The sequence below is a fragment of the Hypoxylon fragiforme genome (assembly GCF_022984875.1).
Source record: "Hypoxylon fragiforme strain CBS 206.31 chromosome Unknown GGS25scaffold_3, whole genome shotgun sequence".
Taxonomy (NCBI): domain Eukaryota; kingdom Fungi; phylum Ascomycota; class Sordariomycetes; order Xylariales; family Hypoxylaceae; genus Hypoxylon; species Hypoxylon fragiforme.
Genome location: NW_026054758.1, coordinates 2736928 through 2761131, shown reverse-complemented (window position 1 = coordinate 2761131; position 24204 = coordinate 2736928). Strand labels below are relative to the sequence as shown.

At 46.5% G+C, this 24204-nt stretch overlaps 3 protein-coding genes across 3 annotated transcripts; 1 reads left to right on the top strand and 2 right to left on the bottom strand.

Moving 5' to 3' along the window:
- Nucleotides 1-9918: 9918 nt before the first annotated feature.
- Nucleotides 9919-14097, bottom strand: GGS25DRAFT_482581 (DDHD domain-containing protein). The gene is made up of 2 exons (XM_049260284.1): nucleotides 12393-14097; nucleotides 9919-12342 (listed from the first exon to the last, which is right to left on the bottom strand). Exons 1-2 carry the CDS (start codon nucleotides 13553-13555, stop codon nucleotides 10455-10457), a joined length of 3051 nt encoding a protein of 1016 aa, XP_049119176.1. The 5' UTR covers nucleotides 13556-14097; the 3' UTR covers nucleotides 9919-10454.
- A 2871-nt stretch (nucleotides 14098-16968) lies between these two features.
- GGS25DRAFT_194825 (uncharacterized protein) lies at nucleotides 16969-19995 on the top strand. Its single transcript, XM_049256740.1, has 3 exons — nucleotides 16969-17102; nucleotides 17394-19465; nucleotides 19647-19995. Exons 2-3 carry the CDS (start codon nucleotides 17673-17675, stop codon nucleotides 19726-19728), a joined length of 1875 nt encoding a protein of 624 aa, XP_049119175.1. The 5' UTR covers nucleotides 16969-17102; nucleotides 17394-17672; the 3' UTR covers nucleotides 19729-19995.
- Nucleotides 19996-21730: 1735 nt separating this feature from the next.
- GGS25DRAFT_482578 (WD40 repeat-like protein) lies at nucleotides 21731-23938 on the bottom strand. Its single transcript, XM_049260283.1, has 3 exons — nucleotides 23348-23938; nucleotides 22044-23292; nucleotides 21731-21957 (listed from the first exon to the last, which is right to left on the bottom strand). The coding sequence occupies exons 1-3, from the start codon at nucleotides 23406-23408 to the stop codon at nucleotides 21909-21911; spliced, it is 1359 nt and encodes a 452-aa protein (XP_049119174.1). The 5' UTR covers nucleotides 23409-23938; the 3' UTR covers nucleotides 21731-21908.
- Between the last annotated feature and the right edge of the window lie 266 nt (nucleotides 23939-24204).

The following is a 24204-nucleotide window of genomic DNA, read 5'->3' as shown; positions in this document are numbered from 1 at the left end:
TTAGTAGGTAGGTACCCAGTAATAAATATGTGTGCGACCCACGCAGCCATGTAAGTTATATGTACATGTTTAATAAGTTCAGTGTAAGCTATCCGTACCAACGCCGTCTGACCAACAACATTCGAAAAATACAATCGTATCATATGTAGTCGAATACAGTATAGTATTACATACCTAGTACCTATATAACATAACTGCGTATACTTCGTAATACCTATCTACTTAGACAAGTATTTACATGAGGTAATATATCCGCATATATACAACTAATAGGCAATAACCCTTGATTATCTAATACAACAAACCCGGCGATCCAAGCCTTCGAAAACTCATGAAGGTGGAAATGATGTTGAATTTCCGAGTCATGAGAATGTAATAATTATGTTCTAATGTCCATGGATATGTATCTAAGCAGGTATCCGTATCCTAGTAGGTACATAGTACGGTCCCCGCGGCTCTCGGGGCCCAGCGTCGTGGATTGGCTACCGATTGGGTGGAGCAGCCGGGCGGGCACGTGCACCGTTTTGGCATCTTTTTGGGGGTCCCGCCCACCCATTCCAAGACGTACATACCGTAGCGTACCCTAAAAAGCTAAAAACTCGACAACTGATGAACTTGAACCTGTCTGTGTTTCTTGTGGAGACGCTAGCCCAGGGTAAATTGACGCGGGGACTAGATTGATTGGCTGGGATAATAATGGTAATGTATTTTTTTACTACTTTTTTACTTGCAAAATTGAGCCAGGTGATAATAATAAAAAAGAACTTGAACTTGGTATTAAATGGGTTATTAATTGTGCCTTTTTTTGGGTACAGGACAGTACCCAACCCAACCTAACTTGGAACCTAAAGAGCTGGACTAACTTACCTAAGCTAACGTACCTAGTGGTCCTAGTCATGTATTACATATCGACCTAGCGACCATCCGATCCCTCGACGACCATCCGAACCTCCGACTCTCCGATGAATTTTTGAATATCAAAAAAAGATTACATACAGTGGAGTGTATTAAAAAGAAAGCAGATTTAGGAGCAAGAGTTTCACACAAGATAACCAGCCTTGGCCGAGTTCTTAACATCATATGTTACATACGTATGTAGCACCATCGGAGAAGGCGATTAACCCAAATTGCCGCGGCCTCGGTTCTCTTAAAAGCAGGAGTTTTAATATAGTTATAATATAGTTACTAGGTAACAAGCGCGGTGAGGCTTGCGGGATGAGGCAGTGAAGAACAGCCACGTACGACACGAGATACAATATCGCACGGTTTTAGAGAATCTTTGCCAAGGGAAAACCTTTGTTCATCGATGCCACGTACGGTATAGCCGTTGAAGCTTACAAAAGCCCCATACCTTAATACTGAAAGAATGATCTTGGCTTGGCACTTACTTACCTAAATAGGGTACTAATATGGTGTGTAGGATGTTGTGTATGTCGGTTTTAGATTTCTGACTGCCTACGGCAATATCTATTGTTATGCACCACGGCCACATGGCTTTGCGGGAGGAACCTTGCGAATGCAGGAACCCCCAATCAACTGTACGTATGCGTCGTACAGTAGCATTCACCTGGGAGCCAGTGATTTCTGTATTGAGCCATATGTACTATTACATTCAATGTTAATGTTCCTACTACATACCTACCTCTGTAAGACTCAAGTATGTCATATGTAGTTCTCAACGACCTGAGGCTAAACGGTACTCTAAGTTAGGGCTACTACTATATCATACCTAGGTTAGTTAACTAGCATTACCCATGGGCGCTAGGCACTTCCCAAACGAGTAAACCTAACAAGTTCCGGCCCGTCGTTAGTCTTCGGCCGAATGTGGTGCGTGAACCGCTAAGACCAAGCAAGGCTAAGTAAAAGTAAGTGGCGCCCCGAGGAAAGAAAGTAGGTGCTTACATGTTCATTATGAATTCTTAGGGGAGGAGAAAGAAAAAAAAAAAAGAGGAGAGATGGGGGGGTTCCTTCTTTTTCGAGATATGACGATCGGACCTTTTTTTTTTTTTCTTGTCATCAGTAGGAAGGAAGGCCAGGAAAGAAAAGAACCATCGCTCCCAAGAATCTGCTAGGTCGGCGCAAGAAAGAAGAAGGTGCTGACATGAAGGTTTCAGGGGGCTCAGCCCTACGATTCACCCAATCAGCTCGGAAAACAAACATGGCCATGATAGATGACTGGCATATCGAGGTTAAGTGCTTACTGCCTTTTCGTACTTATGTATGTATGTACATCCATACCTACACTAGGCATAACAAGGCTTTGGATACATATAAGATCTCACCAGCTGATATGGAGACTTTGCTATAGGTATGTATCTACTAGGTAGTATTATATTTAGTAGGTACATATGTAGGTACTGTAATATATTCAATGCTGTGTAGATGTTACGTAGAATCATCTTTTGAATAATACCGACCTACCGAAAATAGTTGAACAAACTAGACGTTTCTCAAGTTTCTTCACTACTACACTAACCTTACTCAACACGATAATTTTTCCTATCCCGCTTCTTGGAGCCGTTTCTCGCAAAGTCTTTCCCCAATAGTTACCAAGAGCAACGATTAGTGGTTTATTAGGTAGCTTAACTGTACACTATTAGTATGTCCATGTCCATATGTATCTAAGGGTATGTACCTAGATCTTTGTACTGCCGACATTCCAGAGTCGGAGTAGCGGTCAGCTTAAGAATTAACGTAGTCTACACAGCAGTGGTGACTTTGGGGCCCTCGAGTAATGGGTCAAACCCCTCTAATTCGTTACCCGAGGTCTCCACGCTGGACCTGGCAGACCAGTCAGCTTCGCAGTTCGGCAGCAGACCCCAACCTGCACGCCAATGTCGTGTAACCCGATGCCCTACAACATCCCCGGCCCATGCTTTGTTGCGGTGTACTTAACAATTGTTACTCAAACAACCTAACTACATACATAGGTGGGCATAGTTAGTTAGTGCTTGTAGCCTTGTACATAGATAGGTAGAGAAAAACCTCACTCATGGCTTTCCAAGGTTTCAAAGGCTTGGAACTGCACTAGGTTAGAGAGATCTCGAGGGGGAAATTCCCCGTTGGTCGGATGGTCCGAGATGGTCTTTTTGGTTTTCTTCTGTTCTTTAGTTACTTTGACAGGGGCAATATAGTGTAGGTATCTAATGTATGACATGACACTAATTAATCATGGATGCCATGTGTAATTGAAGGGTTGCGATGGTATTAACTACAACAAACATTTGAATCTGTCAACTGGAATGGTGCCATTTGGGCTTGTCAAACGGTAGAATCTGGCAGATGGTACTAGGTATGAGCTGGACTGAGCTGAGAACTGGAAGGTTGGCTGCAGGCTATCCTAGGTATGTACCTACGTACAACTGCCGTTAATATCATTTCTCAGATTCCCAATCGTGCCTAGTAACTACAACCCATCGACTCATCACTTGTATCTAGCTCAGGGATCATTATTTATGACGGCAATACTCATATCGCATTAAACCCCTCCAGCTATCGAGCTCACGTCCATGAAGGGTTTTTTTCCGACGTAGCATACAATACTACCTATCTACCATGTATGCATGCAGGACCCTTACCTTCTTACCTGCTACATGTATGTATTGTACCTACATACATACATCGTCTGTTTGCGCCGCAACCTCGGGATCGTCAACCCGGGATCGATGATCCGAGAGCTGCATGCATTGCAACGCCGCTGCGTGACAGGAAGCCCAAATCACGTTATGCCCTCCAAGTGTATGTAGGAAATCGCATAGAGTAGAAGAAGAAGAAGAAGAAGAAGAAGAAGTCTAGAGTTCCAGGACCCTGCTTTGTCGACACAAAGAGATTCGAGGTTGATTTCTTACGTACGTTTCTTAATCAATTTGGTACCTGCTTTGATGTTACCTGCCTGAGTAGGCCAGAAGGAGTGAAAAGCCTACATACATACATACATACGTAGTCAATCGACGGCCACCTGGGTCGCATGGATTCGATGGCTTCTGGAAGCCTTTGCAGCCCCCAACTGCCGTAACGGCCTGTCCGACAAAAGCCCTTCCTGGGGGGGTTGTATAGCCACGGCGACTAAATGTATGTATGTATATACTACATACATAGTATTGATGTATGCCAGATCATCGATGTCGTATCGTGTGTAGGTGTATACTAACTATAACTATGTATATTATCGATTCGAATAATTCGATGTTGGATCCCGCCATTTCTCACGTAGGGTCCTATATATCCCTACTTAGTCTAGTACCTACCTACCTATCTTGCTGGTCACACGTGTTGCCCGCTCGTCGATCTCCGCCAATGTTAGGTCAGCGGAACTATGACGTAGTTCCTTGGGTGTATGTATTGGGAAAAATATCAATGAATGGGGTTGTATTGTAGGCTCGATGCGTCGTCGGGATACCTAGTTGGGTAGCTTATATACAACGCATATATGCATACAGCAATATTGATACCTACATATGTACATACCTGTAATAGTAGTCAAGACGATAAGAGGCTGGTTAGTAATAGTTACCTATGAGTTACATAACCTGGAAACCTTCAATCTGGAGTGACATGAATTCTTTATTTCTCTTTTAGGGCTTCGGGAATAACACTGGTTCATCCGTAGGATATATTATTATATCCCAAACTTTCTGAAACACGCCATGTTATGTCCGTCATAGACGGATTATGTTAATGAGGCTGTGGCTGGTTTTTATTGTAATCCTTCAACGATTCCACGGAATACCATGGTACAATCCATAGCCTGGTAACGTACTATGGTACAGTAGTTACTAACATCATTACCTGATCATTACTACTAGTAGTACCTGGGCTGTTGCGATAAATATATCTTTTAGCGCATCGGGCTCTGCTGTCTAGCGTGCCTTCTAGAAGAAATCGCAGGTGTAACCAAAACTTAGACACCAGGGTCAGAACCAGGACCAGGGTCAGAGAGAGTCAGGGGACCAGGGGGGGACGTCTACACTAGCGCGGCATGGGGTGGTTGTGGTGGGGGCCGGGCTACCAGAAAAGGCGATTTTCGCATCGTAAATGCGACGAAGCAGATTCGTCCGATCGTCCGATGCACACACACATACAGCCAACGTAACATGGTTGATACCACCCAAGACCTATTTGTTGCTAGGACGATCTCCACGAACATTGATGAAAAGCTCTTACTTGCTTTGCTTTTTTCCCGGCTATTGCAATGCAACTTGGATCATGCCTACATGCCACTTTACTAGGTAGGTAACCCCCCCCTTTACCAGGTAATAACTTGATATATGCATAGTAGTAGCTCAGAAAATAATATTAAGCTCACCGTCCTTCTTCCATCGCTATCCTCTTATCCATGGATATTCTGCTAGGTATATTAACAATCCCCGTCTTTCCTCAACTCCTAGCTCTTAGGATCCTCGCAAGGGCGGGTGCATGAGCAAAAGTATATTGCTACGTATGTATGTATGTACATGTAAATATATGCATGTATGAAATCGATACTACACGTGTGTGTACATGTATGTATGTGTGAGACTGTGAGTTTAATGTTCAATACTGACCATGGACGTAACTAGTAGTTACAAGTTTCATGTAACTAGGTACTTCACATACAAAGTAGATTACGTGAGACACTAAGCAGGTAGGTACCACCTCGTTGCGGGTGCAGGGGTTGAGAGCCACGTGCGAATACATCATAACCTTGATACCTGCTGTCCCAACCCGGTAGTTGTGTACTTCTGTACACTGCTACTACCTAGGTGCATATATACTACTATATACATGCAAATACAAGTTGTATGCACTACCTATGTATGTATTATACAGCCCCATTCCATCGTCTTGGCAATCTCAACTCGATCATGACGAGGTCGAATGATATTGTGAGTTATGAGTTATGAGATAATGGAACTTTACGAATGAGGCAAAGAGAGAGAGAGAAAGGGGAAGAAAAGATCTTTTACAAGGACACAACCAAAGATGGGGGTAGGTGGTAGGTGGTAAGCAGATGAAGGAAGAGAGATGAGTGGGTTACAACGATCTCACATCTCACATCTCACATCCCCTTTTTCAAGAATATCTCCTATTACTTCCTCACCTTACCATGTACGTATTGTGTGTGTGTGTGTGTGTGTCTACCGAGGAAACTTACATCTTCATGCGTTTTCGATCGATCGAATCATACTGATCACTCGTGCCTCGATGACGACTCGACCCAGCAGCCTCTAGCTATGGCGTAGGAGCTTCAGCGTATATCCGGTGAGGCGCGGACGAAGACTAGGTAGGGGGGGGGGGGGGGGGGGGGGCGTTATTGTAGCCTTTGTTGAGGCATAGATATGTAGAAGATGAGATATATCCGCAAGGCTATCTTCCGCGCGCTAAACGTCGGCTACACACGAGGCGGAAACGGCACTTGAAGGGGCCTTTCCTTGCTCGTGTATAGTTCGAGCCCACTCCCGTGTACATGTCTCCCAGCCTCGAGACTGTCCACACTACAAGGTAGTCTATAAGGCCTGTAGATGGGCTCGACTCGAAGGAGCATGCTGCGCCGCCATTCCCCAGATTACTTATCAAGGCACGAGCGCCTACGTACGCACAATAGGACTAGGGGACTTGGTGTGTGGGCCATATTCCATTACCTACCTACACTAGTAGACAAGATACAGTATGTACCTACCTACGCTCGTCCTGAAATCGAAATCTGCTTATGCAGTGTACCGGGGGACGCTGCTCGCCGGTACTTGAAGGGCGCAAAAAATACATGTCAACATATGAGAATGCCGGTTTTTCATGGTTGTAATCCACAGCAGGAGCGTGGTACCTGCATTTCGGCTTGCGGTTCTGGGAAAGGAGAGTCCACGAGAAAACTATTTCAGGACTCTTGGCGAACGAGGATTTCGAATTACCATGTGGACTACATAATAGAACTAGAGCAAAGCGACTAACTATGAAGTAACAAGAAGGAGGGGGGGGGGTGTGAAAGGAGAGAATAAACACGACAAGGTAGAGAGAAAAGGAAAGGGGGGGCGTGGTCTAAAACCACATCGACAACTGACTCTACCCCCCTCCCCTTTTCTAGACACCGGTCGAGTATCATCACGATGCGTTCCCACCATCGTGGGACCCGAAGGATGAGGCGAACTATGTTCCCAAGTCATTTTAAATCATGTTTTTTATTTGTAATGGTGGGTTTGCTAATCATCCTATCACCGTCGAATCGTTACCGCTTCCGCTTCCGCCTCTAGGTATACCCAATCCATTCACAGCAAACCCTCAACTTACCTAGCCCTCATACATATCCTTCTCTCTTGTACTTAGACCTTTTGGGAGACGGAAAGGATTCCCAGCCTTACACCTGACGACTGTGGCGAGGAATCAATCCCATGCAAAGCTCCTTGAGGAACGCATCGTGGGGAGAGAGAGAGGCCCTGGCCAGAGTTACAGGCCAGGAGCAGATTGTGATCCCCTCTCCTTCTTCTAGTTATGTGAAGTTTGATTATGTCACTCTATAGGGGATCCAAGCATGCCTATCAAGATGTAGGCTACTAGGGCTGGTGGTGGTACCTAACCTCGATACCTGACACCACAAACAACACGCCAGTTTAACTGACGACTATGGGGCGGATGTCTGTTTCCCAGCTCTAGTATCGTTGTCGTCTTGTCTTTCCAAGCGATGCCCCCCTAAAATACTATATTTCCTTACCTAACCGAAACAGAGCTGCAATCCAGTATACTCGTGTCAAGTAAATGACCTCGATCCATACCTACCTAATACCTAGGTGACTAAACAAGACTGCATAAAGAAATTGCCTCTAGTGTATACCAAGTCTCCTGGCATGTCTAGCTCTGTTCATTGGCCCACGAGACGCTTGGGTGGGCACATCGTTATATGGACTTTACAACTGCCTTAAACGGCAAGATGTGTTGAGGTGTGTATAGCCTACATAGTACCTAGGCGACGGCATGCTTACATACACAAATTAGACGACAGTACTTGACCTGCCTTATGGGGCACAGGACACACGGGCGCGTCCATGAGGAACCGCTCGTGGGACGTGTTTCCACACGAGTTTAATCTGTAGGGCAGAGAAGTAATATGCTATAATCTGCATTGTGCCACACCACAATGCCGACTTTCCTCATCCGCATGATCAATAAGGTTAAGGTGTTGGGGAGGCAAGAACCGGTAGTAAGTAGAGCGCCCCCTTTTTTTTTCTTTTCTACTTTGCCCCTTTTCGATCACCGATATACCGTCCAAAAAAAGAACCCGTCTTTTTGGGCTCATTCCTTCACACTTACCTAGGTTAGCACCCTTACAGGTTTTGCTCATAGGTATTACTTTAGAGGGTCAACGATTGAGCAAGTCGAGGACGTACCAGTCGGCATGCCCTTCACACGTGTATGTAAGCCAACTAACTGCCTTGTTTGTTATCGATCCCTCGAGGTCTCCCATCACAAGGCGTTACCAAGGAAAGTAGACCAGATCCAGAACCATACAGAGATCCTTTCTGGCTCCTCGGTATCGGGAGGTTTCTTGCAGTTATTCGCCCCCCTCGTTTCTTTTTTGGTTCTCTTTCCACACACACACACACACACACACACACACTTGCGTCGAGTCTCGGTACCATGGAATTAACGTCTCCAAGCCTGACCGAAGGAGAAGTAAAAACCCAAGGACAGCCGGTCACGACTTGAATAACGACGCGCGTCGAGTAGGTAGGTATCTTAGTAGACATATGATCACCGTAGGCAAAAGCACAAACATGTAGTTGAATCACACACACCATAGCGTACCGAACTACACCCTACTACCTATACCATATCACACATAGCTCACTCTAACCAGCCATCGGTGTGTGAGCATTTTTACCCTACCCAAGTTTTTTTTTTGTTTCCCTTTGTTCTTTTCTCACCATTTCCTTCTCCCCATCCTCGTATCCTCCACCCTCTAAAATATGAGTAATCCGGTCCCCCTTAACCGTGCTAAGAAGGCCAAAAAAACAAAACGTGGAAAGGCTATTACCCTACTTGCATATGTCGGTATATCAGTACAGTAGGTACATGTATGTTAGCCTTGCTTCCCCCCCTTGCGGAGTTGCTGTATATAGCTCACCGGGACAGGGAAGACGAGGAGGGTTTTGGGTCCTGTCAGCACCTTAAATGGGAGTCATGGGAGTTCATGACGATGATAGGGTATCTACGAGGCAGGTAGTGTATGTAGGTAGGCATCCCTGTAGCCATGTGTGCTATGTGGTGCGTGTGTGTACCTACTTACGGCCTGCTGAGCATTTGCGGTCATCTTCATATGTCAAGGTAGGTAGGTACCCAGGTGGCCGATGTCCAAGCTTCTGCGATGAGGGTCCCGTACTGCTTACCATTGACATCATTACATTACCGGCAGTGCCGTTTTCTGCGTTTACCTATCTATCTATCTACTAAGTAGACAAATCAGCAAAAGATACGAAGTAGCAACACCCTAACGAAACGCTGTGTGTCGTGTTGCTGCGTGGCAAATATGTAGGTAAGCACGCAAGCACACACATAAAAAAAAAAAAAGGCATCGCCAAATACGGCAGCCAAGGACTTTTGAACAATCTTTAGGTGCACAGTCAGCGCTTCTAGAAGGTGCCTGCTTACCCAATACACAGGACCTACCAGGTAGACAGATGCGTGAAAAAAAAGGTGAAGTCAGAGCTACAAGTTTATTCGCTGGTCATAAAACACGCACATATACGCATACACTGCCTCTATCCTATGTGGAAATGGGGTACTTACTTACATGGGACCTGCGTGGAAACATGAAAGCACAACCAGCTAGTTGGGTGAAACACCATTGCCTCAATGTTGAGGGAACACGGGAATTTATTCGTCCTATCCAATGTGCCTCTTTGATTGCTAATTGCTACTACGTAATGAGAGAAAGAAAGGGGAGACTGTGTTTATTCCAGTCGTCGGTTCTCTCCCCTAAGACTTTGATTCTCTATTGTAAGCAAGACAGGGAGATAAGAAGGTGTATGCGCTTTAAGGGGGGAAAGATAGGAGGTAGGTATGTAGGTAGGTAGGTAGTAAGGCTATTACGGAGCAGGCTGTGAGCGTGAGATTCGTCAATACGCTCAAAAGATTGGTAAATGCATAGGTATCTTTAGGAAGTTAATTCTAGTATATCATCGTAAGACAACCAAGTAAACCTGATATAGAAACGAAAGCCTCTGGAATAGGGGGATATGCCACTTGCTACACCGCTACAAACACAACATAGCTGGCTAGGGGAAAGTGTAAATATTATACTAGTATGTTCTAAAATCTTTGATTGCTCTGTTGCTGCAAACTGTAGAAGTGTCCATTAGGTAGGTAGATTGGGGAGTGATGGGTATCCGATGTCTACGCATTATCATTCCTATCCAAGTTCTTCCCAAACGCCAGGCTGAAAAGGGGAGTGTGAAATATATTCGTTAAGCCATCTATATCTTCATTCAGACCATTGAAGGATGATTCCTCTTCGCTACCTTCATCGCCCTCATGGAGGGCAAAGTATTTCTCTTGCCCGGATTCCTCCCGATCTCCACGCATAACATGCGGATTAGGTCGTGATTTACCCAATAGCTCGTGTGAGCGCTTAACATGTTCAGATACTGTAGCTCGAGTGGACCACCACCTGAACGTAAGAAGTAGTCAATTTGCCCATTATCATTGAGCAAGAATGCCTTTTTCTCGGCTACCTCTTCGCGTGTAAAGTCGTGGACTTCGAGCTCCAGTTGCGACGGGAGACGCATAGTTGGTGGCCTTGAGACCGGGGCGCCTATCCCGCCTACTGGGACAGAGTTGGAGGTTCCAGGCACAATACTCTTCATCGCATTCCCCATAGACTGTAGAAAAGACGTCGATGTACTGGGAACGTACGCAGTTTTTAGGCTGGCAGCATACATCGGGTCTAGAGTGCCGTTGAGTAAATATGCAACAGCGTCCTCCCGGGCCATGATATTGTATATGTTATCCACAGCAATACAGCCGAAAGGTCCCGCTTCACCAACGACATTCCTCGACATAACGTCGCTCAGGTCCGCCCCTGGTTTGCGGCGGCCTCGCCTTGGCACCAATGCACCTCTCTCGAGCAGCAGGAAGAAAGCGGCAGGGCTGCCAAGGAGGAAGAGGTTCTTGGTGTCGAACTCGAAATGCTTCAACTCAGGTTGCTTCGTGAGCTGTAGGACTGGTGCGACTGTCGGCTGCCTTGACAACACTTCAATACACATGACGCTGCCGAGCGAATGACCTATCAGATGAACTCTTCCTTTCTCTGCAAAACCTGGGTTATTTCGGCACCAGAGTCTGTATACACGGTTTGCTTCGCTGACCATGGCCTCCACCATCTTCGGTTTGTGGTGTGACATGTAGAACGGGATATCAAACATGACGTCTGATATCATGCTTCGAACAGCGGGGATAGTCGTGGGCTCAATATCCTTCAGCGTGAAGCCGCCAGGCGTATAATGTTCCTTGTCCTCCTCCTTCATTGGCCCACCGTCTTCAAACGATAGATTTTGCCTCCAGTTGATGGGAAGAACCATTATACCATTCAAGCCTTTTCTTAGGACCCCTCGAACCGCGTCACTCCGGAGCTCGATATTGATGGCTCGACGGAAGGCATTTATGGCGTGAGTGAAATGATAATTTTCTACTCTTTCGGCTAACTTCTGACCGATACCATGGACAACCAGAACTAGATCTGAGACATGCGCACGGTCTTCGTCGGACTGACAAGCTGGGCAGACATCGCGGCCACCTTCTTCTCGGTGTTCACTAGCGTGTTCACTGGCCATCGCCATTACGTTCTGGCCCTCTTGACCTTGTTGACCCTGCTTCTTCTCATGCTTCTTCATCCAGGCCTCGTAATCAAATCCTCGTACCACAGGGATACCAACAGTGAATCCTTTCATTATCTTCGCTACTGGTCGGCGCCCGTAATATGCCGAGGGCTTCAAACTTGGCTTAAGCAAATACGCTGTAGTCGCGTTTTTGTAAATCACATGATATTGCTCAAATTTCTTGTGCGTTGGGACAGGGGATTCATCCTCATCTGGAGTCGATATCAGACTACCTTCTGCTGCCGCTTCGCCACAGAAACAACGGGCTGCACAGAAGGGATTGCTAGATATAGGTGGCTCCACGAAATCGTCGGTCTTCCTAGAGGCTTTGTTTATTGCCTTCGGCCACAAGGGGTGTGATACTTTTTCCTCGCCCAAAGGACCAACATCTACAGCACATCTAAGCTCGTCGTTCCAGGTCTCAGTGTGGGGCTTGAGCTCTCGGTATCCAGCTTCAAGTTGGTTAGCTACGGTGGGATCAATAGGTCTCATATCATCTCTGCGCTGAATTAGTGAGAGTACCCTATTGCTAAGATACGAGGACAGTACCTATAAAACCAGGTTGCTCGAAACACTGTAGCAATATCGTTGACAGGGGACCAATAGATAGGTTTCATTTGCAAAGCAGGAAGAGACACTTCGTGTAGCCTGGAAACACCAACCGTCACTTCACGTGAAATCGCATTTGAAGTCTCCGCAGGCATGGGTGAAAAGGATGGACTACCAGTCGATGAAGATTGATGGGACTGGGTTTTATCAGGTTTGATCTCTTCGGTCAACCTGCTCGGTCGTATAGTGGTTCTTGGAAGTGATGCCGGCGGTGAGAAAGTAGGTGTTTCCGGCGTGCCTACGCGGACAAAAGGCCTACCTGAAATCCCATCGTCTACAAACGATGGCTTCGTAGGAACTGAGATACTGATACCTCTGTCGGCTGCCGTTTGAGACGGCAATATCATGCTTAAAGGTCGATTGCTAGTATGCTCGTTAACTTGACCTGACCTTAACATGGGATCTTTTTGAGATTGACTCGGAGGTACGCTGTTTGATCGTGCGTGTCGTTCTGTGACAGTAGCTGTCGAGTCAGTATGTAGCGTGTTCATCTCACTCATGATCGCTTGGGCGACTATGTCTTGGTTGAGCATGTGCTGCTTTCGCCTGGCGACAGCGCAAAATGATGTCCGTAAAGCAACCCCAATATCAACGAGAAGTTCAGAGCAGCATAAAAGCGAGGCAGCATCTGGTTCTGGAAGAGCTTCAAGGGAGGGCTTTACCCTTTCCCGCGAAGGACCTTCGCGTGCGTGCTTCTCGGCATGCTGTATAGCCAACCGACGCACGATGCTATGTAGCTTCTCGCTAATTGTTATAGAGAGAGGTGGGATAGGAGGCCGATTTAGTCGGGCGTTTGTGTGGTTGTCGCGATAAAAATCGGAAGAAAGACCCAGCCAAGCTTTCTCTAGTTCGTTATTGTCTCCAGGGCGGAAGGGTCGAAGGCTACTTCTCGCAGATTTCGGGTCGGTAGTAGCAGCGATAGTGGTAGAAAGAGGATCGTCTATGGGCATGGAAGATAGGTAGAAGTATTGGGCATTCACTGGCGGAATATCATCGACACCGGACGATGCCAGTGGGTGGGATAATGGAGCAAGCCGACATTTCGATCCATAGCTGTGTGCTTTCGGAGCTTCTCCGTAGTTGATGAGAGTGTTGGAAGGCATTGCCAGTTTAGTATTAGGATTATGTACTTGGATTTCGCTTATGGACAAATAGAGAGGGCGGGTTTGTGGTTATGAAATGTCTATATCCTCTTCCCCTTACAGAGAAGGCTACCGTGTTCAAGATGGACAGGTAGTTGTATAAAGAAAGGCATGTTCCGGAGAATCAATGAATGTTGGTGCCTAGAGAAATTATTTGTCGGTCGGCGGATCAGTCGGTACTAGGTAGAGACGGCTAGTTGCACATGAAGACGAAAAGCATCGTAAATGAGAGTGCAAGTGTGGATGAATCTGTTGAAAATGGGTTCACGACAGCCGAATGCGTATCTATGTAGGTAATTATGTCGTGATTTAAAATCGAGGCAAGTATGTATAAGTTGTGTAGTTGTACATTATCTCGTAGTGCTCGTAGTGGAAAAAGAACTAAGAAAAGGTACCTGGAGCAACTGGAACAACATACATGCTGGGACAGCTCAGCTGGTAAAGGTAGGGTACCATGTGCATATGCATGCGCTTGTAATGCGGCGGTGACGTGGTTACTGGAGGAATAAATTAATTGGTAGTGGAACGTCATGGATGGCACGGGATGTAAGAAGCAAGCTTAAGCCTCAATGCCTCATTTTACCTCCGCTGTGGGTCTACGTGTGGCTGCTAACTACATACAATGTACCCTAAGCACTGCAGTGAGTAGTTCGCCCCGCCACGCTTAAATTTCTCGGGTTCAAGAGAAACTTACATAAGTTATCGATTTCCAAGTTGGTTTATCATGCCTTATCTACCTAGGTACGTTCCCCAAACCAAACCAAACCATTCCATCTCCATGACTTACTAATCTCTTTGGAATTGCTATAACTAATGCAAGGAAAGTCAGGACAATGTCTGATAATCTCATTCTTACTGCCAAACAAGTTATGGACCGAAAAATAGGTTACTCAAAGAATGTATAGCATTTCGAGGCAAACGCAAATTCAAGATAGTCATCTAGCCACTCGAATCTGTCTTTGTGTTGCAGTCGCAAGCTGGAACTTGACGTCTTACTTAGACCTTGCAACCCAAGCTCAGATGATATACATATCCGGCAGCTAACTTCAATTGATGTCCAAACTATCAAGGTTAAGTTGGGCTATCTCTAACTACATACGCAATATATGATGGCATACTGAATGATAAACATTGATATCATATAGCCCTAGGTCAGCAAGCAACATTGAAGTTATTTACTTCCAGCACTACTAGGTATAAAGCTAAAGTTTTATAGCCCAAGTACGCGTAATGGGAGCAAAGCCCATCTACATGCCTACCTAAGGTATTCAATACTATAAGTTGCCTCACAACTTTAGGAATACGTGTATAAACATTGAATCTGGTAATACCCAGTACTACCCAGGAACTTGTGATAGTTGAATTGGACTGCAGATATACCACAAATTTGTATTTGCCTACATACCTACCTACCTAATTAGGTGAATCACTCTAAATCCCAATATGTGTGTTTGCCTCTTTAGTAGTCAATGGCCAAGAGGTAAGAGCTCGAATAGACGCAATTGATATCAACTTGGAGATCTTAACGGATGCAGCTACTAATGTACAAGCTGCAGGTTGCATCAGGTAGGCCCCTACTAGGTGGTAAACTACTATACATATGTAACCTACATATGTATGTATAAAACTACTGGCCATCAATATTCTGAGTATCTGAATGGCCAAATTGCATTAATACGTGCGTGTAATTGCTAATCGCTTTGACAACAACGTTGAAGCCTCGATTGGGTGGGTAGAAGGTAGAGTTCGGTGGCGATAGTCGTAATGGCCCTGATGTGTATTGCAGACTAGTACAACCACGGTTGCTTATTCCTGTGGTCGTTCTCTTCAAGTCCCTAACGATTGGGTCCAAGATACATACTACATATTCCTAGTGGGAGATGGGGTGCTGCACTGGGGCGGGGTCTCTATCTCCTTGATTGGTCAACTATGTCTTTAGTACATCGGGGGTTGTAGCATCGACGATGCTGGATTGTCCCCCATTCATTCCACTTGTCAGCCATGCCATTGGCATGTATTCCTCATCTTATTGATGTACATACTTATGTAGGTATGTAGTAACTATATGTACATAAGATGTGAAAGTTGTAGTACATACGTACAAACGGCATCTATGTCTGGTGTAGGGAGGTATGTACTACGCCGCCCTTTCATGTATGTCGTCGTGGCCAGAGGTTGCCAGGTCACTTCTGTTAAAACATTGAACTCATGGGTTGACCCTTCAGGCGGCAAGACGGCCTATCAAGAACTTGAATATTCAACGTTGAAGCAACCTCGAACTTTAAAGGTTACTAAAGTACTTAGTAGGTACGTCGGGAGGTCACTTTAAATACTTAGGGCAGGGTACTAGGTAGTGTAGGGTACCCTGGTAGTTAGCAAACTCAATTGAAATGCCCTTCTTTTCTTCTTCTACTTCTCTCTTTTTGCCAACATTGGTAGTTCAAGTGGAAAGAAGCACGTGCTTGCAGCTGAACGTGTATCACATTTCCAACCCTTTGTCAACTTCAATGTTTCTAGTTCAACTTCAAGCTCTGTCTCAGGATGTGATCTTTGGAACAGGGGGGAATGCACTCCACTCGGCATTGATCAACAATTAACTAGAACCGTGGGTCTTTCTTTTAGAGGGGAAGGCCTGTCTGAGGCCAAGGCTAATAATGCATTCTGTCTTGGCATTGAGCACCAACGAAACGCTGTAATTTGTTACATATGTATATCTTACCCGTGATCTAAGTAGAATACTACGAAGTACATACATGTACATAACCTATTACGTAGTGTGTGTCTTGTTATGTATCTTACGTAGTCCAGCAGAAGAGAAACACAAAGACAAAGTCTAGCAGATCTTATTGATATAGTAAACGGAATGAACAAGTGTACAAATGAAGAGCACATGTACGTAATCAAAATCTAGATGGACTCAAGAGGGGAGGGATCATAGGTAGATCTATGTAACTTACCCTAGGTATAAACAACATTGATTGAACCTTAAAAGGTACTTTAGTGTAGGGGGATGGAGGGGATACTAACCACCATGATCCCATCCGATCCAATCTGGCACCATTGCCTGCCTAGGGTATACCTGCCTTAGGGTATCGATCAAATCAAGTTGTCTTATCTACCGCTGGTCGCTGTTTCGTTACTGGGGGATTTACTTGACTACCTCAGGTGTACCTACTGTACCTTGTAGTAAGGTTACCAACTACCAAGGTGGTAGCACTAGACACTACACGGCATTGTGCTGCACTTTAGTACTACTAGGTTATGTATACCAGGGATGTGCGATAAGGCTACAACTCCCAATCAACACGACCAGATGCGTGAAACAACCTTGATATGCACTCCGGCCAACCCTTTTCACATTATTTACCTACCCTACTACGTAGATACTTACCAGGTAGGTAGATATCTTTCTCGCTACTTTTAACAACTGTTGCCCTTTTTTCCCTTTTTACTTTCTACATACATACCTTTTTTCTCATTTCCTCATCTTCGACTTCTGTATTTCTAGGTAAGTACCCTATTATTGGATTCTTGCTTCTCAAGGTTTCCTGGTATTTCAAAATTCCCGCCTTATTCTCCCTATAACACTAGTCTAACGTCTCTCCCTCCCTCCCTCCCCTCCTTTGCTTTCCCCTCTCTTATTAAAGACAACAAAAATGAAAGAAGGCAGATGGACAAGAGCTACGAGTGAATAGCGTGCCACCTTTACACAAATCTACTTTTACACAACCTTGGTTTTGATAACGTATCTAGGGTTCTAGATACTCTAAATAAGTTGAATTAACTTTGGAACTTACAGGATCCAGCTGGGCTCCAACCTTATCGCTTTCCGAATCCATCAGCAACTCTAAAAAAGATCCCCCCGCTATTTACCTCATTCTCCCCCCCAATTCCCTCCACTCATCCACCTCCCCGCAAATTACGCTTAGCATTAGCACATCACGCGCAACACAACATCCCTCCCCCCCGGTTGTTGTCTGAGCTCTGAGACCTGGCCCTGATATGAGGCACGAGGCCACCAACAAACTTCCTTCTTGTCAACTATTCCAGTAGGCATTATCGCTCAAGAACTAGTACTATGAGTAGGACAATGACGACGGTTGCTCTCCCGAGACCTGTTCCACCACATCGCTCTGCATCCAGCATCGTCACCCTAACATCTCCAATCGCAATCGAACCCATTAATACCCAACAGGTATCCAGTGCTGCGCCCGCTCCAATTCCAAATAAACATATTCCCGTATGTCCCACTGGACCAGCACCCGTTCGTGAGCCCAACACCCCACCACCTTCACCAGCCCGCGAAGATGCACCACGTCGGATATCCCTGCTTTGCCCGCCGAGCAAATTCGAGCGTGTGGAATCGGGATCCCTCGCAATCTATAAGATTAGTCCTGGCGACGTAGCAGCAGCCTTGGACTATATTTCTAGACAACCTCTGCCAGACCCTTCCCAGGTCTTTCCTTGGCTGCATGGATTACATCCTAGCAATCACATCCAGCAGACATTTTTCATGTCGAGAAGCAAATCTGTGCGACAGATGCCCAATTGTTTGCGAGGCATTACAGTTGTAAAGGCCGACGGCGACCTCTCTGTTGCCCGTCTGAAGGGGGCTATTGCTCCTAATGAACTTCTGCGTCCCGATTCTGAAGGAGAATTCGTCGAGGTAGACCCTAGAGAAGGATTCTCAGTTCGCAACTTCCAGATCCAAGCAGCAAAAACGGCTGTTACCTCCGATATCATTGTATATGGCGAGGATGCTAGCCTAGTTCGTAAGCTGGGATGGGAGATCGCGTCGGCGCAGTCCAAATGGCGAAAGAAGCATGACTCTGCCCCGAAATACCACACTTTCACCTGCGTAAGCCCATTCATGGACTTCGAGAATAAGCATAGCGGAATCGTTGCAACCGATTCTGAGGGTCGCCTAACGGGTTCCGTAGTCGACTTCTTCCACCAGGAACGGGCCGAGATGTATGCGATGACAAAGGCAACAGAGATATCGCGAAACGTATGGATGGGACCGACCCTCGACCCAGGAGGTGAGGAGGAACGGCGATATGATATCCTCATTGAGTGCAGTGACCTTGGTCGGCTGAACCCAGCTGCCCTACAGGCAATTGCTGAAGGTTCCAGCGACGACGAGACACCCCTCCATCTGGACTTCCCCTCTTCTGGAAGCATCCTCCCGCCCACGTGGTCCCACGCCGAAGCTGACGGCATTTTGGACACGTGTAAGTGGCTCTGGCACCTCTCTCACGGGTCTGTGCCAACAAAATCAGATGCCGATATAGACGGGGATTCGAGCATGTCTGATGTGTCCGAGGCGACCGAGGTTGAAATGTGCCGGCCGCGAAAGATCCTCATACACTGTGCCGACGGATACACAGAGTCAACGATGCTAGGCATAGCCTATTTCAGCTATAGCACCGGCCGACCGGTTCACCAAGCGTGGTTAGACTTGCATACGAAGATGAAGCGGAACTTCTTCGCTTATCCAACAGACGTAGCTCTACTGACTTCGATTGCTGCACGATTGCTCCATGAATCGCCTGTGTGTGCAGACATGAGCCTCCTAGAAATCACGAACCTCGTGAAGAACGAGCCTAGATGGCTCACTTCTCTCGACGGATCGTTCCCTAGCCGCATCGTCGATTATATGTATTTAGGGAACCTGGTACATGCCAATAACCCTGACCTCCTCAAGGCGATGGGTATTGGCCAGATCCTCAGTGTCGGTGAGACGGCCATGTGGCGGGATGGCGACTTGGAACAATGGGGACCGGATAATGTGCTCGTGGTTGAGAAGGTTCAGGATAACGGTATTGATCCGCTGACGAAGGAATTTGAGAAGTGCATGGAATTTATCGGTACGTTTTATTTTTGGTTTCCCACTTTCCCACAACCCTAAGCACGCACACTATATAGTGTGAGTGTTATTACGTTACCAAGACCCTCTTCCAAAGACGGGGTATGGGACGGGGTATGGGGCTATCCATCACGAAAGACCCGCAATGATTCGCTGACTAGAGCCGTTTTCGGCATAAACATATAGATCGTGGTCGGCGCAACGGAACTGCGACTTTGGTCCACTGCCGTGTGGGCGTGTCGCGAAGTGCTACTATCTGCATCGCTGAGGTCATGCGCAGCCTGAATCTCTCTTTTCCACGCGCATACTGCTTTGTTCGGGCTAGACGACTTAATGTGATCATCCAGCCTCACCTACGGTTCGCGTACGAACTCCTCAAATGGGAGGAATTGCTCCAGGCTAAGCGCCAAAGGGGTGAGAGTAATGTCGATGGCCCTGGAGGTGGCTTCCGGAGAGAGCTGGAGTGGGGGGAGATTGCGCGGGAAATAGCGCTTATGAATCGACCTTATGCCCGATAATTTGGCTGGTTAGCGATCACCGTCGCTACAGAGCAAGCCTCCAAACTTGTCCATAGATCCTAGCGGAATGTGGATTGCCCTTGGCTTTCAGCAACGCTATCAGGATTTATTTGCCTATCTAGTGCCTAACCTACCTAGGCAGGTAGGTTGCCGCGCCGATAAGTCCGAACAGAGACAGACTTGAGGGCTCGACTGGTGGTTGACTACGACATTTTCACTACGAAAAAGTCGTGGTATCGAGATTATGGATACGAGAAAGGCCTCGCAATTCATGTCTGATTTTTATGAAGCATAATGCACATACCCATTTGGTTTTTTTTCTTAAGATTTACACCCCTTGTATTTTTGGACTCGACGAGAAGGATGATGAGGTGAAATCTGCGATTCTTTTGCTGCCTTGCCATTTCTCCCCACCATACACCGTCCTCGAAGAAGATGGAACCTGGGAACCGGAAGTTCGATCCATTTTTCCCTTCCTGTTAACCTACGCTTTACTTGTTCCTTTTGAACTGTTTACTTACCCCTTTACTTGATACGGCTTTTTTCTAACGACGGGACGATTATGCTCACTTTTTTTTTACTTGTCTACGGAACCTTGAAAATCCGCAAGAAAAGAAACATAGGGGAATAAGGGGGTGGGAGGGGAGGAGAGGCTGGAAACTACGGGAGGGCTACGCCTCCTGTTATATCCATAAACCAATTCATCCAACGGTGCTGTGGCGTTCGTTGTTTTGGGACGTCGATTGGAGGGAAGTCGTTTCGACAGCATGCGTGTCTCCCCTGGATTGTCACTGGATGGACGGATGGATGGATACGGTTAGGAATGCAGGTTTCAGTTCTCATGGATATTAACAGTACCGACCCACCTCTACTCTAGGTGCTTACTTGGGCACCCAGTCGTCCCTCTCAGCTCGGAAGGACCACGTACATTTTTTTAATAGCTGGTTGTATTTTAGTACTCTGGCTAAACCACCTACCTACATAGCTTGGTAGGCACATAAGGAGGATGGACAGGTATCTGGGAATTTTACGGGCTTACGACTTAGGATTGATAGATACTTATTGATCTTTCAATCTATGATGACTCTTTCTGAATAGAGCAGACGGACGAGCTTTCTACGCAGTGAATTGCCAGCTACTACCTACCTAAGGTTAGTACCATATTTATTTTGTGTATAATGTGCCACCTGATCGACCATTGAGGTTACATGTAGATGTGTCGGGTATGTCATGGCGCTTTCAAAACAGATACATCTGCTGCTAGGTAGGTATGGATGTTTATCCTCTTCCAGTGAATTATGTATGTACTACTGTAATGCTCGGTAATAGTACCTACCTACTTACCTACCTAGAAGACGAGAAGAGGAAAAAAAAAAAAAAAACTACTTGATAAAAAAACCTCGCTTGCCAGACTTGGACGCCGAACGCTGATGCAAAGACCAAAAAACAACTACTCTTCTCCTCTTCTCCTCTTCTCCATCTCTCTCCCTCTCCCTCCCTCTCCCCGCTTTCCGCGTTGCAAAAACAGAAACCTGCCTTCTTGCAGCTAGTAAAAAAATAAAATAAACCTTTGTCGTATGAGAGATGAACGAACCATGGAATTAGAAGAAGAGCGAGCCAAAAAAAGAAAAGAAAAGAAAAAGGGTTCAGGGCCAAAAAGAAAAAGATTAGATAAGTCCCTAAATGTGCTTCTCGTCCAGCAGCCGTAAACGCCTTCCAGATGATGCCAAAAGACCGGCCCCCTCCTTTCCTCTGCCTCCCCTAAACCCCCTTAACCCCATCCCCCTTGCCCTGAAACAACATTGATTGTGGTTTTTCACCGATGATCAACGACCGTCCACCCCTGTTTCTCAAGCTCTTCGTTTTCCACCATTTGGGCCTCGGAAAGAAGTTCTTTGGAAAGCCTGGCGGGACCGGGACCGACGTCCTCCTATGGTCCGTAGTTCGATGTGTCAAGCTTGTCGTCGCTGTCTAGGACTCTGGAAAGGGGGATTTGTGGTTAGTATGACTGGGTTTTGAACCAGAAAGAGTAGGGGAGAAGGGGCAATATGGTGGTGGCACCTACGAGAACTGCTTCACTAAGTATCCCTCTCCACCTTGTTCCATGTCGATGTTGAATACGTAAAACCCGCCATCACTAGTCACGACCATGACCTGTGGGCTGGTGCTGCTCATTGCCACCACACTGCGTAGTTGCTGGCCACTTGCGTTTCCGCCAGTGCGTGGCGATACAGACGAGGTCTTCGGTATTTTGATGTACGCAAAATCGCGAAGGGGTTCCCACATCTCCGTCACAGTTTGCGGTAGGTAGTTTCCCACGACTCCAGCCACGCTACGACCCATAATCTGAGAGGAACGGCGAAGAATGCTACTAAACGACCCGCTTTGCCTCCTATGCGTGGCGGGGTTGTTTGCCGCTGCCGGCGTAAGTTCAGCCACTTCGCTGCGTGGGGAGCCCTGGGCGCTGCTGGTCGAGTCGTTACCACTGTCGTAACTCCGGCTGCGAGACCATCGGTCAGTTCGGGGAGAGGTAGATGACTGCGCATCTGAAGCAGCATTATTCGTGTTAGGTCCTGGTTGTTGGAGACGAAAGATATGCACAGTCTCAGAAGTGGAGGAGACACAAAGTAGCGAGCTAGCCATGTTGAAGGACATGCTGTATATCGTGCTAGGATATGTGCCTCGCCGGAATTGAAAGAGCTTTTGGCCACGAGGCACCGAAAATACTCGGATGATTGTACCCGTTTCACTTGCTGTCGCTAATAGATTGCCTTCGTTGTTGAGCGCAATACACGACAAGGGGGAACGATGAGCCTCAACGACATTAACGGCTTTGAGGGTCAAAGAATCATAGATGAGGACATCTCCCGATGTTACGGGGGCGTAGAGAGAGGTCGGGGGCGCATGCGACGGTCGTTTGTCTTGTGTGTCATCACGCGGTTTCGGTAGAGGGTAAGCAAGGTAGCAGTGCTCGGATGAAGGAGATAGCGCGCAAACAGCGCTCGGGTTCGGAGAGGTCGCAATGTTGGTAAGCAGCGTCATATTGGCGATGTCATAGAGATAGATCTCATCCTCGAGTACGACAGCTAACCGCTTGCGGTTTAAGCGGACAGCCAGGACGGCGGATGGAAAAGTGAGTTCGCAAATAACAGACGCACGTTTTGTGTTCTGTATTATGAGATGACGCGGGGAGAGGACAAGAGCAACTAGGGAGGTCGAGAAGAGCATCTCGATGATAGCAATGTTCCCATCATCACTACTGAAGATTTTGGAGAATGGGTCGGTATGGTATATCCGAAATCCTTTGGAGGTTCCTAAAACTGTTTAGCTGCCTACCGGTAGATATCACATGTTCCAAAGTCAACATACCAACAGCTAAACAGCTGTGATCCTGGTTAAAGGTGATAAAATTGAGGGCTGGATTCGACATGGCTGTTAAGATGCGCCGAGCTATTCCTAACTGAAGACTTATATAATGGATGATGGCAATTCTAGGAATGGTAGTATTTGCAATGCGACCACAGCTGTAGTTCGAACTGCCACCTAGGTTCGGTGAAATACCTAGTAGGTTGATAGGTAGACAGGTAGGTAGACAGATAGGTAGACAGATAGGTAGACAGATACTTTTGGAGGAGTGGGCTGAGGCAAGTTCTGTCTCTACGTCAACGCCGTCTCGATTCGGGGCGATCGTTCCCCGTCATGACACAAAAGTAGAAGAAGAAACCACACAGGAAGAAGTGTGTAGGTTAGATTTGTTAAAGTAGAAGGAATAATAGAATAATAAGAAAATTATCGATAGCACTAGGTAAAAAGGATTAATGCTGAGCTAGGTAACCTTTCGGATGTAAGGGTACGTAGGAAGTATCGGATAGGTATGGATATGAATATGTATGGATTATGGATAGTTTCAATGTTCAATGTTGGCATTTAGGTCTTTTAGGTCTTTTAGGTCTTTTAGGTACTGTGAGCCTAGGTTGATTTGGCTTGGTTTGGTTCGGGTTGAAAGAAATCCCATACAGTACAGTCAGTACTTGTACCTACCTCCACTGCCAGTAGCCCAGTAGCCCAGTAGCCCAGTAGCATTACAAAAATCCGAGGGGGCTGGATAGTTTGGATTTGGGTGGGGGAACACTCGGAATCATCAATCAGATGCCTCTATCAGGCGGGGTATTACCAGGGTATAGCTCGTAGCACTGCATTCATCCATGGATATGTCGCCAATGCCG

Bases quoted from the DNA above. Each gene is read 5' to 3' on its own strand.
- GGS25DRAFT_194825 (XM_049256740.1), top strand. From the start codon at position 17,673: ATGAGTAGGACAATGACGACGGTTGCTCTCCCGAGACCTGTTCCACCA. The intron at 19,466-19,646 runs GTTTTATTTTTG...ATAAACATATAG, and splicing joins TGCATGGAATTTATCGGTAC to ATCGTGGTCGGCGCAACGGA.
- GGS25DRAFT_482581 (XM_049260284.1), bottom strand. From the start codon at position 13,555: ATGCCTTCCAACACTCTCATCAACTACGGAGAAGCTCCGAAAGCACAC. The intron at 12,343-12,392 runs GTACTGTCCTCG...AATTCAGCGCAG, and splicing joins CGAGCAACCTGGTTTTATAG to AGATGATATGAGACCTATTG.
- GGS25DRAFT_482578 (XM_049260283.1), bottom strand. From the start codon at position 23,408: ATGTCGAATCCAGCCCTCAATTTTATCACCTTTAACCAGGATCACAGC. The intron at 23,293-23,347 runs GTATGTTGACTT...AAACAGTTTTAG, and splicing joins TCACAGCTGTTTAGCTGTTG to GAACCTCCAAAGGATTTCGG. The intron at 21,958-22,043 runs GTAGGTGCCACC...CCCCCTTTCCAG, and splicing joins TACTTAGTGAAGCAGTTCTC to AGTCCTAGACAGCGACGACA.